We start from the raw sequence: 15,530 nt of genomic DNA, 5'->3' as shown, positions 1-15,530 counted from the left end.
AGTTCCAAAAGAATACATATATTCTTTATATAGTGGTGTAACGATGTGCAAATAGTTAAAGTGCAAAGGGGAAAATCAATAAACATAAATATGGGTTGTATTTACAATGCCCCCCCCCCCCCCACACACACACACACTGGCACACTAACATACACACACATGCACATCCCTCTGCAGTAGTAGAAGCCTTTGTCTCCTGTGAGAAGCTGGCAGCAGCTGGTTGGTGTTGGCTACCGCCAGTCCCGGGCATCTTTATGGGCCCATAATTGGGCCCTCCTGTTGTGGCTCCAAGTCTGCTCATATGTCCTTCTGTTTATGTGTGTGCGTGTGCACTGTGTGGGGAATTTGTTGGCAAACATCTGGGTTGAGAGATTTAGCATTTAGAAAGCACAGCTATTTGTTATCCTGTTGGGCAGGCTGTGTAACAGACACTTTCCGAAAGCATGGCTTCATGAAATTACAGAAGTCGTTGTGCCGCAGACACAGGCATCCGGAAAACAACGCCTGTATTCCAAATGGCACCCTATTCCCTAAACAGTGCACTACTTTTGACCAGTGCCCATCGGGGCGCAGACCTTATAGCCCTGTGGTCCCTGGCCAAAAGCAGTGCACTATATAGGGAATGGGGTCGCAAGTTGAGTCGCAGCCTAAAGTCTGAAGTGACAGCGAGTAAGCCCGGGACGCCTCTGAGGGCTGCTGGGAAAGGCTGCGTTGTCTAAGGGGCATGAAATGAAATGTCCCTCAGCTTTAGGGAGAACAAGAAAAAGAGAAAACAATCGTCTTACTCAGCAATGCTTGTTCCTGCGGGACTGTTTGCTAAATCTGATGTCCTCGTCTTGTCTCATCGGTGTGAAACGGCACCGTTCGACGCATTATGTTGACAGTCGCCGTCTGGCGGATGGTTAAATGTGCCGTCGTGGACAGCCGGCAGAACACACCAGCTAGCTGATGTACTTCCAGAAACGTTGTTTTTTTGGGGGTCCGAGTTTCTTACGCGCCTCCAAACTTGAACTTTTTCCCCCAGTCAGCCAAGAGTAGATGAAACAGGTGCTTTTCACAATTCCCACATCTGGATTTTATTATATTTAAACATATAGGACTGAAAGCTTGAAAGTGTGTGTGGGTGGGTGGGTGCGTGTTCGTGATACCACAGGTTAGAATATATATATATATATATATACTGAACAAAAATAAAAACCGAACATGTACAGTGTTGGTCCCATGTTTCATGAGCTGAAATACGAAAATCCCAGAAATGTCCCATACGCACAAAAAGCTTATTTCTCTCAAATGATGTGCACACATTTCTTTACAACCCTGTTAATGAGCATTTCTCCAAAATAATCCATCCACCTGACAGGTTTGGCATGTCAAGAATTTGGCAGTATGTTCAGCCAGCCTCACAACCACACACCACATGTACCCACGCCAGCCCAGGACCTCCACAGCCTGGCTGCCGAGTGGGTGGGCCCAGTTGAATTATTTCCTTATATGAACTCTTAACACAGTAAACATTTCAGAAATTGTTGCATGTTGTGTTTATATTTATGTTCAGTGTATTATCTCTATGGCTGTACAGCCTTACTGCCTTCTTGTCTATTTGCTGAGATATTGCTGGAAACAGTGCCTATCTACTGTCTTTAATATGAGGATCACTGAGGAGCAGTGAAGGTCTGAGTGTAGTGTAGTAGTTATGGTAATGTCTGTCCTATTGATTTGACACACATGGATTCCAGGGTTGAGGCATCCCTGGTGGAACTTGCCCATGAGGCCCTTCACCACGGACGGTCATGTCTTACTCGATACACCCTCATTAAGCTGATTGCTACAGCATCACCGTTTAATTACAGTAAAACCAAAACAAGGCCTCTTCTTGGCTAAGTTGGAGGCGGAATCAGAGATGTGGTGAGGGGGGTTTGGCGGTGAGGACGGCGGGGGGCACTAGATCATGACGTCTACCTGTGTATATCCTGGGCGGGGTGGGTTGGTGGTTCTCTAAATATAAATAAGGTAGAGGACTCTTCCTCTCTCTCTGTGTCTGTCTGTCTGTCTGTCTGTCTGTCTGTCTCTCTCTCTCTGTCTCTCCCTGTCTGTCTCTCTCTGTCTCTCTCTCTCTCACACACACCAACCCCCCTGCCACTCACACCAACAAAGTTCAGAGATTACTTATTTGTCTCTGACAAGCGGTTTCAGCTCGCCATTTGCATTTGAGGTTTGATCCAACAGAAACGGCCATGTGGACAACGAAACACGTTGAGGCATTATTTTACTGTAATCGAGGAGAAGTTATTCTGTCTAACGATACTTTTTATGTCTCAACTCCTCAAATTGTGTGCAGAGCGGACACTATTACAACTGGATTATCAACGAACATTGATTCTGGTAAAGTAATGCTATTGCTGTATCATGTACATACCGCTAGCAGCATTTTAGCCAAAGACTGTTGTACTAGCTGTCTAGACTGTGTTTTATAAATGCGCAATCCGCATAAAACACAATTATGCAAGGAATTGGCAACTCAAGTCTCATTCTGAGAAGTAAAGTAGGCCATTTGATTTCAGCATCTGAACAAAGTGGACAGGCTAACATGCTGCTCAAACAGTTGGCGAACGTGTTCAGAACATTTCAACCTCGTTGCTAGCAAATAGATCCAAGTTGGCTAAACTTGAAACATAAATATTAGCTGGCTGCTTACTAGCACGTGGGCTTGTGCTTGAGAGATTATTTATGAGACCTGTGTTTAAATTCTATAATACAGTTGAAGTCGGAAGTTTACATACACCTTAGCCAAATTCACAATTCCTGACATTTAATCCTATTAAAGATTCCCTGTCTTAGGTCAGTTAGCATCATCACTTTATTTGAAGAATGTGAAATGTCAGAATAATAGTAGGGAGAATGATTTATTTCAGCTTTTATTTCTTTCATCACATTCCCAGTGGGTCAGAAGTTTACATACACTCAATTAGTATTTGGAAGCATTGCCTTTAAATTGTTTAACATGGGTGAAACGATTTGGGAAGCCTTCCACAAGCTTCCCACAATAAGATGGGTGAATTTCATCCCATTCCTCCTGACAGAGCTGGTGTAACCGAATCAGGTTTGTAAGTCTCCTTGCTCACACACGCTTTTTCAGTTCTGCCCACACATTTTCTATAGGATTGAGGTGAGGGCTTTGTGCCATTTTGCCACACCTTTGGAAGTATGCTTTGGGTCATTGTCCATTCGGAAGACCCATTTGCGACCAAGCTTTAACTGCCTGACTGATGTCTTGAGATGTTGCTTCAATATATCCACATCATTTTCCATCCTCACGATGCCATCTATTTTGTGAAGTGCACCAGTCCATCCTGCAGTGAATTGTGCTTCACGGTTGGGATGGTGTTCTTCGGCTTGCAAGCCTCCCCCTTTTTCCTCCAAACATAACGATAGGTCATTATTGCCAAACAGTTCTATTTTTGTTTCATCAGACCAGAGGACATTTTTACAAAAAGTACAATCTTTGTCCCCATGTGCAGTTGCAAACTGTAGACTGGCTGTTTTATGGCGGTTTTGGAGCAGTGGCTTCTTCCTTGCTGAGCGGCCTTTCAGGTTATGTCGATACAGTACTCGTTTTACTGTGATATCGATACTTTTGTACCGGTTTCCTTCAGCATCTTTACAAGGTCCTTTGGTGCTTTGCTGTTGTTCTTGGGATTGATTTGCACTTTTCGCACCAAAGTACGTACATCTCTAGGAGACAGAACGTGTCTCCTTCCTTAGCAGTATAACGGCTGCGTGGTCCCATGGTGTTTATACTTGGGTACTATTGTTTGTACAGATGAATGTGGTACCTTCAGGCATTTGGAAATTGCTCCCAAAGGATGAACCAGACTAGAATAGTTTTTTTTCTGAGGTTTTGGCTGATTTCTTTTGATTTTCCCGTGGTGTCAAGCAAAGAGGCACTGAGTGTGAAGGTAAGCCTTGAAATACATTCACAGGTACATAGGCACAGTCAACTTAGTGTATGTAAACTGCTGACCCACTGGAATTGTGTTACAGTGAATTATAAGTGAAATAATCTGTCTGTGAACAATTGTTGGAAAAAGTACTTGTGTCATGCACAAAGTAGATGTCCTAACCGACTTACCAAAACTATAGTTTGTTAACAAGACATTTGTGGAGTGGTTGAAAAACGAGTTTAAATGACTCCAACCTAAGTGTATGTAACCTCCCGAATTTAACTGTACCTGCTACAAGAATCAATCAATCAATCAAATGTATTTATGAAGCCCTTGTTACATCAGCAGATGTCACAAAGTGTTATACTGTCACGCCCTGACATTAGAGAACCCTATTATTATCAATGTTTGGTTAGGTCAGGATGTGACTCGGGTGGGAAATTCTATGTTTTCTATTTTTTTGTTTTTGGCCGAGTGTGGTTCCCAATCAGAGGCAGCTGTCTATCGTTCTCTCTGATTGGGCATCATATATAAGTTGTCCTTTTCCTTTTGCGTTTTGTGGGATCTTGTTTTCTGTTTCGTGTACCTGACAGAACTGTGCGCTTTCACTTTGGTTAGTTTGTTTGAGTGTTTAAGATTTTTTTTGTTAAATCATCAACAATTTCCACGCTGCACTTTGGTCCACTCCTTTTGACGAGAGCCGTTACACATACAGAAACCCAGCCTGAAACCCCAAACAGCAAGCAATGCAGATGTAGAAGCTCTCTAGAAAGGCAGGAACCTAGGAAGAAACCTAAGAGTGAACCAGGCTCTGACGGGTGGCCAGTCCTCTTCTGGCTGTGCCGGGTGGAGATTCTAAGAGTACAAGATGTTTGAGGTTAGTCATTATTAGGGAATGTGCATTTGCAACGTTCTGGTTAAATTTGTTATCAAAAAGGGCATTTTCATAGACAGACTTCAAAGCCAGATCAGTGATTATTGCAACAAAAAAAGCAGGTTAAACAATTTTGATGAGATAATGTAATTATTAGTGGGGTTTATACTGTATTTAGCCTAATTTGACACACCCTGAATTCATTAGATTGTTGCTGACTGTTTGAAATGCTATGTATTTTACTTTTAATTGTACAACAAAGCTCATTTAGATTTTGTTGTTGTTGAAATCAAGATATATTGTGAATCACCCATAAGTTTCACAAAATGTAGATATGATTTTTAGTCCGTATCGCCCTGCCCTAGTGGAAATTCTGCAACCATAAACGTGATGTTGTTTTTAATGTGCCAGGGCCTCGCCCAGATACTCTCCCTGTTAATATCCCAAGCCAATCAAAATATGTACGGTTACTGCAGACGCACAGTTTTATTGTCAGACTATTCTTTTTATACGTCTTTATTGAGTTTCTTTACCTTCTGAGTTCCCTTCCAATTTTTTTCTCGCCTTGTTCCCTTGCATTAATAGGTTTCTTGGGGGGGGGAGCAGCGAAAGGAAGCCGTCAGGGACAGAGATATGGATTTGTTGTATCACCTCGTCTATATCTCAGGGTTAAACAGCGATTCTTGCTGCCTCATCAAGGGAACACAGGGAGCGGATTTGGCTGGGATTGGATTCATTCGTTTGCCCTTCGTTACGTGTTCTTTTATTCATTACCGTTGCGAGCAGTGCTATATAAAAACGTATGTGTAGCTACCGTATAGAAGTAGAGCTTTCCCATGAGTAATGGATGGAGGTCTCTATTAGGTAACTGTGAGTTCTAAAAGCTGGACGTATAATTCAAACAAACCACAGCACACTCTCGGCACGGAAGAAGGCTGGAACAAAGGAATCCGCCCTCATCCGCCCTCATCCACATTTAAACACAGCCTATTTTAAACGCACTTAAACACTCTCCGTCTTTGCTTCTATGCATAACACACACTGACACATGGACACGTGAGCGCACACGCACGCACACACCCACACACACACGTACACACCAGTGGCGGTCAGTGCCGTTTAGGATGAGGGAGGACAATAATACCTTTTCATGAGCACGGCCTTAATACTATTACAGCTTATTGGATGGCTGTCGTTCACATTCCATTCACCCAGTTCAATGTAACATCGATAGGTTTAGGCTACTACCTGATAATGGAATTTTCCTTTTACCCATCATGAGGTTGCTACAACCTAGCCTAGGAATGAAAGTTTACAACGGAGGCGCTCACTGGCCGAGAGAACATTTTAAGGTGACAGACAGTGACACATGGACAGACAGTGACACATGCAATGGCGCCTTGCACATTCTTGCCTGCATCTAGCTGATGCAGTTTCTTTAGGACGAGTTCAGGTATTTGTTGTCCCTGTTTCGTTTGCTTCCGTTTTAAAAAATAAATACAATTTCAACAGAATCGGCGGAATGAATACACCCTTGATCACGCATAAACACAGTTCATTTTCATTGCAGCCACATTGTATTCATTCTAGCCTCTATGCACTCTCCTCCGCTCACCTTTTCCCTTCATTTGTGGACTTCATTGAACAGCACATCAGCTGTATGTGACCAGGCGATGCTAGCTAGCTGTTGCTTATGGTTTCAGTACTAGAATCAAGTCAAATGTATTTATAAAGCCCTTCTTACATCAGCTGATATCTCAAAGTTCTGTACAGAATGGCCAATACATCTGTATCTGTATCTACATCTATAGAGATTCATTCTCTGATGCTTTGATTGGGTGGACAACATGTCAGTTCATGCTGCAAGAGCTCCCTGGAAGTAGTCATAATTACTGTGTAAGTCTATGGAAGGAGTCTCTTAGGTTTTGTATTGAAGTCAATGTACCCGGAAGAGGACAGAAACTAGCTGTCCTCCAGCTACACCATGGCGCTACCCTACAAAGTGCTGTTGAGGCTACTATAGACCTTCATTGCAAAACAGTGTGTTTTAATCAAATATTTGGTGACGTGAATATATTTAGTGTAGTTTTATCTAAAAAGGATCACTTTTTCAATGTTTTACCATTTTTTATTTTTGGAAATTCCTCTTCTGAGGAGCCTCCACTGGTACACATCCACCCGCATGCACGCTAGCATGAACACAAACACGCACATGTTCTTATGTCCATTCCCTCCGAAATGTAGAAGGTAAGACGACTTCAGCAAAAGGCCACCATATACCTTCACATTGTTTCGTAACTCATAAAAATGTATTGGCTAGTGACAGGCAGAGACATTACTTCATCACTATCTGTCTCCTTCTTTTCTTTGAGGGGCCCCTGATAGAGTGGATAAGTGGTCACTGACTTACCCTGCAATTGCATGGAACATACAGATGTAGGACCTTCATTTGATCACTCGTTTGTTCCTGAGTATTTTTCTGCGCCAGAGGAAATGCAGTTGAGCTTCGCGAGTCACTAAAAACCTGGTTATATTAACATTATTCCACTTTTCATCTCACCTTATTTTGACCAGTTAAATAGCCTAACCACCAATCAAGCAGCCTTACGGACTAAACGGTCAAATCCTGTTGTCGCGGGATTATTTTTGCCGCGACAGGCCAACTACATCTGTAGTTTCAGATTAAGATGCTACCAGCTCTCTTATCATTCTGTCGCTTCCCTCACAAAACCTTCACTGTGCATTTGTCAAGTTGACGCTCGCCATTCTCTTGCTAAGTGAGCCGGGGTTTAGGTTATACATGTGTGTGTGTGTGTGTGTGTGTGCATGACTGATGTTAGGTTCTTTGGTTCGGCACCCCCTCCAGAGTTCACCGTGTTCCTTTCATCATTTACACTGCAACATGTAACCCACAGCGGAGACAATGGCAGGGTACTACTGCAGTCACACACTGAATCATTCTGTCGTTTTGTGTGTGCGTGTCTGTGTGTGTCTGTGTGTGTGTGTGTGTGTCCTGCTGTCATCTGAGACATCTCTCCAGTGCTCCGCGATACGTTTAAGTAAGAGTAAAGTATTACATTGTCATCAGCATAACTTGAAACAGATATGTTGCTCACTATGTTGCTTACTACATAATGAGCTAACTCTCTAAATACGTCTCTGCCTCACCAACACTTGCAGAGAGAGACCGAGGACGCCGCCACGAGGGTCATTTGTGTTCTGCTCTGACTCCATTTATCAACAGACAATGGAATTACCCAGACTCCTTTAATGGAGCTCAATCTATCATTAGCAAGGAACCAATAATGTATCATGTCGCCCGAGGCACTATTCGGAGTCCCGGGTTTGCTCAGGTGGGCTTGTCTCTGCTTCGCACGGGGTGATTTAAATGTAGCCTTCATGCTCGTCAAATACTGTAGCTTGTGTCTTAGTTACTATTTAGAGTAATTTTACACCTAGAGAAAAGTTACTGGTCGAGTCAAATTACTCTAAGAGTAAAAAGGTATCTTACAGTAACTTTAGAAGTAAGAAGAGGCTGATAATTCCTGGTTGTTACTATGTCTGCAAGACTTTGTCTTCAAACTGGTAAAAAAGTGATCTGGCCTCCAGCTTCAAGGGAGAAAGGGATCATTGTGATCTCATGGATGGTCGGTCCTTGCAACCACACCTCTACCTTTCTCCAGTTCCATCCCATCATACTGGTAAAAGGTTAACTGGCCTGTAGGCCTCTACCTCCAGCATATCAATGGCAGACTAAAAGCAGCGGCTTCATCTCAGTTCATTGCTGAAATGTAGTTTATTTCGTGACCTAGTTTCCCTCGTTTGTTTTTGGTGCATGAATCCAACCTGGAGGCATCTCTCAAATAAATGGTGTGTTTCAGTATTTGGCAGCTGAGAATTGTACGCAGTGTTGTCCCGAGGCAAAGCCAGGCCCAGCTTAACCACAGCGAGCCCCACTACGCTCTCGGAGCTTCTGAGAAGCTAGCTGACGCATAGGGACACCCAACAGCTGTTCGCTTGGATGGCTGTTAGCTTGTCTCCCCCCCTGTGTGGGAAGCTCGGCTCATTACGCCTCCATTTCGGCATGGTAATTGTGCAACGTGGGGCCATTACCGTAACCAAAAAGCAGATCCCGGAAGCTACGAAGCTAGAAACGCCCCCACAACCCTTCTCAGTGGACTTGTGGAAGCGTTGACTTGTAGACACTCCTCCTGCTTTCCTGGAGCCAGACTTGAGGGTCCAATTTGATTTGGAGTCCTGTTCCTCGATTTACCCCCAAGCTGATTTTGGCAAAACAGGCCCCAGACGGCAGCACATTTTACAAGGACATTCCCTCTGGTGCTTTAGCTGGGCGCGTGTTTCATTTAGTGTTTCAGGATGCCTTTTCTCTTCTATACTCTATGTGTCTCACTCCAAACTAGTGTACAGTAGGCTATACTGGTAGAGTAGCAGTTTGAGAACCAACATCCACTGACGTTGGGGAACCATTAAAACCAAGTCTGGTGTGTCTAATTGACTACACAGTTTCTGAAGAACAGAGAGGTGCTTCCTGAATCTGTCCAATAAGGTTTTCTGTTTTTCCAAACTAGGTCAAAAGTAGAGTGCTAGACATAGGGACTATGTCATTTGGGACTCTACCTCAAAGTTAATTTTCTGTAATTAGCAATATGACTTTTTGACTGCTGTAACATTATTTATTAGGAGCTTGAACGGCGCCTGGATGCTTCCACCCCCTTTGGAGAGCTTCCCATGCATGTTTCAGAAGAACACATGAAAGGAGAACTTGGAGAACTTGAAGGGAGTATCCCAGATTGAATATTCCCCCATGTATGTACTTTTATTTCCTTCAAACTTAAAAAGAGTCCTACTTTTCAATGATATTTTCTCTCAAGTCACCTTGCCAGTCTGTAAACTTGGCTTTATCATGCTCCAACTGACTTGTATCCACACACGCTTGCGTACCCACATACACGCTCTCTCACGCACACACACATACACCGCTCACACCACACGGCGCCCCAGGCCCATGTTAAAACCCTCAGCGTGGTATGGAGTCTGCCAGGCTGGAAGCTTAGTTTGGCTCTGGTGTATTGCACAGGTCGGTCCCAGCAGGGGCCTTCAATGAAAAGGCACCAGCGTCGGCAGAGATCTTCCTCTCTCTAGTGCTTTATCTGGGCACGTGTTTCAGGATGCCTTTTCTCTTCGATACTCTATGTGTCTCACTCCAAACTGATGTACAGTAGGTTATACTGGTAGAGTAGCAGTTTGAGAACCAACATCCGCTGACGTTGGGGAACCATTAAAACTAAGTCTGGTGTGTCTAATTGACTACACAGTTTCTGAAGAACAGAGAGGTACTTCCTGAATCTGTCCCAATAAGGTTTTCTGTTTTCCTAAACAGGTCCAAAGTATAGCACTAGATATAGGGACTATGGGTGACATTTGGGACTCTACCTCTTTTATTTTTTTTTTATTTTACCTTTATTTAGCCAGGCAAGTCAGTTAAGAACAAATTCTTATTTTCAATGACGGCCTGGGAACAGTGGGTTAACTGCCTGTTCAGGGGCAGAACGTACCTTGTCAGCTCGGGGGTTTGAACTCGCAACCTTCCGGTTACTAGTCCAACGCTCTAACCACTAGGCTACCCTGCCGCCCCATACCTCAAAGTAAACTTTCCATACTTAGCAATATTACTTTTTATCACTCACACAAATTTAGCTGTTAGCCCTTCTAACACACTGGCTTATTTGTGTGCGTCCTTAAACAACTTCTTATGGCTTAGATCCTGCTAACGGGATCGATATGACAACAGCCAGTGAAAGTGCAGGGCACCAAATTCAAAACAACAGAAATCTCATAATTAAAATTCCTCAAACATAGAGGTATTTTATACCATTGTAAAGATAAACTTGTTGTTAATGTCAGTGTCCGATTTCAAAAAGGCTTTACGATGAAAGCACACAAAAAAATTATGTTAGGTCTGCAAAAAGCACACCATGCAATAATCTGAGTACAGCGCTCAGACAACAAAACAAGCCATACAGATATCAACAAGTCAGAAATAGCATTATAAATATTCACTTACGTTTGATGATTTTCATCAGAATGCACTCCCAGGAATTCCAGTTCCACAATAAATGTTTGATTTGTTCGATAAAGTCCATCATTTATGTTCAAATACCTCCTTTTTGTTCGTGCGTTTAGTACACAATCCAAACTCACGAGGCCCGGGCAAGTCCAGGGGAAAGTTCAGACGAAAAGTAATATTACAGTTCGTAGAAACATGTCAAATCAAGTATAGAATCAATCTTTAAGATGTTTTTATCATAAATCTTCAATAATGTTCCAACCGGAGAATTCCTTTGTCTGTATAAATGCAATGGAACACAAGCTAACTCTCACGAGAGCTAGCGTGATCAGCTCATGGCACTCTGGCAGACCTCTGACTCATTCAACACTCATTCCCCCCTCCTTCACAGTAGAAGCATCAAACAAGGTTCTAAAGACTGTTGACATCTAGTGGAAGCCGTAGGAAGTGCAATATGACCCCGTAGACACTGCATATTCGATAGGCAATGACTTGAAAACTTACAAACCTAAGATTTCCCACTTCCTGGTTGCATTTTTTCTCCGGTTTTTGCCTGCCATATGAGTTATGTTATACTCACAGACATCATTCAAACAGTTTTAGAAACGTCAGTGTTTTCTATCCAGATCTACTAATAATATGCCTATATTAGCAACTGGGCCTGAGTAGCAGGCAGTTTACTCTGGGCACCTTATTCATCCAAGCTACTCAATACTGCCCTCAGCCATAAGAAGTTAATGTCCCCCTTTTCCTTACATACATTCTGCTCAAAGACACAGGAGTCCCCGTTTGAAGGCATGTCGCATTTCCTGCACACTCTAGCTTTGTCAATGACTTATGATGGCTTGCCTCCTGAACTGCTTACGAAGACGTGTTTTAGTTGTGTGAATAGGCTGGATGAAAGGTGATGAAATGCAATCAAACTATACGAGATGTCTTTCAATGTTTTATGCTCCAGGACAGCCATTGGAGTGTCCTCGGGGGGGGGGATCAGTCAGCAACATATCCCACAGGTCATTGAACTAGCAATTGCTGTATAAGAGTGCTTTATAACATTAATACAAACCTTTTGGCACCTGTTATTTTCTCTATGTAGCCTCTTGGATCTATTTAGTTCCTTTTGACTTACCGTAGATGTGCTAGGCTGAACAGTTGTTGTTCTCCTAGATCACGAACGCGAGGATGGTAGAGTTGTAGCTGAGAAACCCGAGCCGTTTACAAAGAACCAAGTCTCGTTCTTCCTACATAACAGCATCACTTCCCGTCCTAACCTCTCCCTCTCTGTTTGTCAGGTGACCACCCTGGTGAACACCAGCAACAAAGGGCCCAGCAGTAAGAAGAAGGGGCGCTCCAAGAAGGCCCACGTGCTGGCCCTGTCCGTGGAGCAGGCCACGCAGAACTTCCTGGAGAAGGGCGAGCAGATCGCTAAGAACAGCCACGATCTCAAGGAGGAGCTCATCCTCGCCGTGGAGGACGTCCGCAAGCAAGGTATGTTCGCACAGGGACACCATACCATGTAGTACTCTTGTGTTTAGAGATATATGAATCCCTTAAATGGGACAGCAAGGTGAAGAGAGTCCAATGTACTCACAGGGATACCATACCATACTTTTCTGGTGTATACTGTTCATGGAATGTGACAGCAAGCTCTCCAGACCCCAGGGTGTATTCTGATTCCCATCCGGAACTGCTGTGACATTATGTATTAGGAGCTTGAACGGCGCCTGGATGCTTCCACCCCGTTTGGAGCGCTTCCCATGCATGTTTCAGAAGAACACATGAAAGGGGAACTTGGAGAACTTAAAGGTAGTATCCCAGATTGAATATTCCCCCATGCGTGTACTTTTATTTCCTTCAAACTTAAAAAGAGTCCTACTTTTCAATTATATTTTCTCGCTCTGAGCCTTAAGTCACCTTGTCAGTCTGTAAACCTTGCTTTATCACGCTCCAACTGTCTCGTATCCACACACGCTCACGTACCCACATACACATACACGCTCTCTCAGACACAAGCCCTTTCACACACGCACGCACGCACGCACACACACACACACACACACACACACACAAACCACTTACACCACACAGCTCCCCAAGCCCATGTTAAAACCCTCAGCATTGTATGGAGTCTGCCAGACTGAAAGCTTAGTCTGGCTCTGGTGTATTGCCCAGGTCGGTCCCAGCAGGGGCCCTCAATGAAAAAGCACCAGCGTCGGCAGAGATCTCCCTCTTTCTCTCTCACTCTCTGTCTTTCTCTTTCACTGCATGAAAATTCCCCTCCTCTTCCTCTCTTCAATCTAGAACACCTGCCCAACAAACAATGTCTGGATTCAGTTAAACCGCGTCACTCTTCAAGCAGGCACTTAGCAATCTCGCTTTCTTGTGCAGTCATCGTAGCCAATTTACTGTGGTAGCTATCAAGCTGTGGAGGAGAAAGGGTTGTGTTGAACTCAGACCCTGCTTATCAGTCATGTGTTCTGTTTTTAACATGGAAATTGATTAGGCTAGATTCCCTTGCTGAGTAAAATGTCAGTGCAGAATAGCGTAAGTGTTTGACTCTTTTGCAGCAGGCTATCTGCTTCAGAGAACAGTATTTGCATTATTTAATGTCATCGGTTAGGGCTCACTGGACACAAGCAGACATATCGTTTTCCATTTTCCATTTTAATGTCTGTCAGGTTTTTCCAGAACTCGTTTATTTACTGTCATTACATTTGACGGAGGCCCTTCTACAGGAAGTTGGCACTATCCTCTTCTTCTATTGGAGCAGGCCATCAGACTGTTAAATAGTCCCCAGTAGGCGGCCTCTGCCCGGTACCCTGCCCTAAATCATATGAATTGGGTGCGTAACCCATTAGGGCATCCACCCACGCAGCCAGCACCATCAATAAACGATGGATGTTGGCCAAATGAGCCACGTTTATGTGTCCTTAAAAACAGCCTATAGTCTAACACTATTCCTTGTCTTGATGTGAAGAATTACAAAACGTTATAGCCTATTGTTTTATTGCTTTTTACTTTCCCCAAACAACAATTGTCCACCTCATGGTTCAGCTGTCAGAGATTTGAGCACCAAATGCATCAGAGCATTGCATGCATAGACCTGTAGGATTAGGTGTCCACTATATGATATGAATATTTAGAAAAATACATGTAAAGCATGAGAAGCTGAGGCCTAGCCCCGGAGATAGAGAGATATGCAGGCGGCATGTTACAACACAGACATGTAGTTATCCTTGTCACGTAGGCTAGCCTACTGCATCTGCTATACAAATATAGCTGTACCGAAGGAGGCTACTTCGTTCATATTTAGAAAGCATGTTAGAAAGATGAGCATTATATTGTAAGAATGTAGGAGTAACTTTGGTAGGACTGAAACATTATTCCTCGCCTCAAGGTCAACTGTCAGAGTGAGTTGGAGTGCTGGTGGGTACTGCCTTCAAATCATAGGCCTGCAGTATAATAGGTTAATAACCACACCACACCAAACTTTCATTAGGGTACTATAAAAAGTAAGTCGAGACAATTTTTATAGGGAAAATACGAGCAGGATATTATATTGTGGCAAACCCATTACAGTTGGAACTTGATTTGGCCAAAGAAAATGGCTCAGAATGAAACAAAACACTTCCAAACTGGTTTATACCTTCTCAAAAGGTCCAGCAATTAACAAGAAAGTCTAGTGCCTACCGTCCCTAACCAATTACAGCAATATGCTAATTATATGTATTTTACAACAGGCCTACTTATATAACCTATCTTAAACTAAATATGGAGCACACAATTAAAAAGACAGATTTTAATTCAAAAATGTCTCAACAGAATAAAACAAAACACATTTTGCATATTTAAAGAACTGGTTTAGAGTAACACATATGCCCAGAATAATAACAATGGTATACTGTGATAACAATGATAAAACAAATTATTATGAATACCAAAAAATGTATTAAGTTAAAAAAAATTGCATCCTACCTGAAAAGTGAGTTGCACAGTAGCCTGCATCTTTGTCCACTTCCCTTCTTTGTCCAGTATAATATTTAAATGTGGACATGCCCCGTGTGGGCTTTTTACTATTGGCACACTCTCTAACTTTCGTTTTACTATATCTCCATTCCGTTTATTTTTATTCTGAAAAACTCCCCGGTCCTTTGCGATTACAAGCATACCCATAACAGGATGCAGCCACCACTATGCTTGAAAAATAAAGAGAGCTGTACTCAGTAGTGAGTTGTATTAGATTTGCCACAAACATGACTATTTGTATTCAGGAAAATTGCTTGAATTGCTTTTCCCCCATATTTGCAGTGTTACTTGAGTGCCTTGTTGCAAACAGGGTGCATGTTTTGGAATAGTTTTATTCTGTACAGGCTTCCTTCTTTTCACTCTGTCAATTCCGTTAGTATTATAGAGTAACTACAATGTTGTAATCACAGCCATGATAGTCTGTAACCGTTTTAAAGTCACGTTTGGCCTCATGTTGTAATCCCTGAGCAGTTTCTTTCTTCTCCGGCAACTGAGTTGGGAAGGACGCCTGTATCTTTGTAGTGACTGGGTGTATTGATACACCATCCAAAGTGTAATTAGTAACTTCACTATGCTCAAAGGGATATTCAATGTTTTATTT

At 43.0% G+C, this 15,530-nt stretch overlaps 1 protein-coding gene across 1 annotated transcript in view; it reads left to right on the top strand.

The window, feature by feature from the left end:
- LOC139418798 (catenin alpha-2-like) overlaps nt 1–15,530 on the top strand; it is a 628,002-nt gene that overhangs the window by 100,513 nt on the left and 511,959 nt on the right. Inside the window, exon 2 of the mRNA XM_071168509.1 lies at nt 12,196–12,391. Coding sequence (XP_071024610.1) covers nt 12,196–12,391 — 196 coding nt within the window. The remainder of the gene's footprint in view (nt 1–12,195; nt 12,392–15,530) is intronic.

The sequence above is a fragment of the Oncorhynchus clarkii genome, chromosome 10 (assembly GCF_045791955.1).
Source record: "Oncorhynchus clarkii lewisi isolate Uvic-CL-2024 chromosome 10, UVic_Ocla_1.0, whole genome shotgun sequence".
Classification (NCBI taxonomy): domain Eukaryota; kingdom Metazoa; phylum Chordata; class Actinopteri; order Salmoniformes; family Salmonidae; genus Oncorhynchus; species Oncorhynchus clarkii.
Note: the sequence above shows the minus strand (reverse complement) of the source record. Positions and strands in the feature narration are given on the sequence as shown.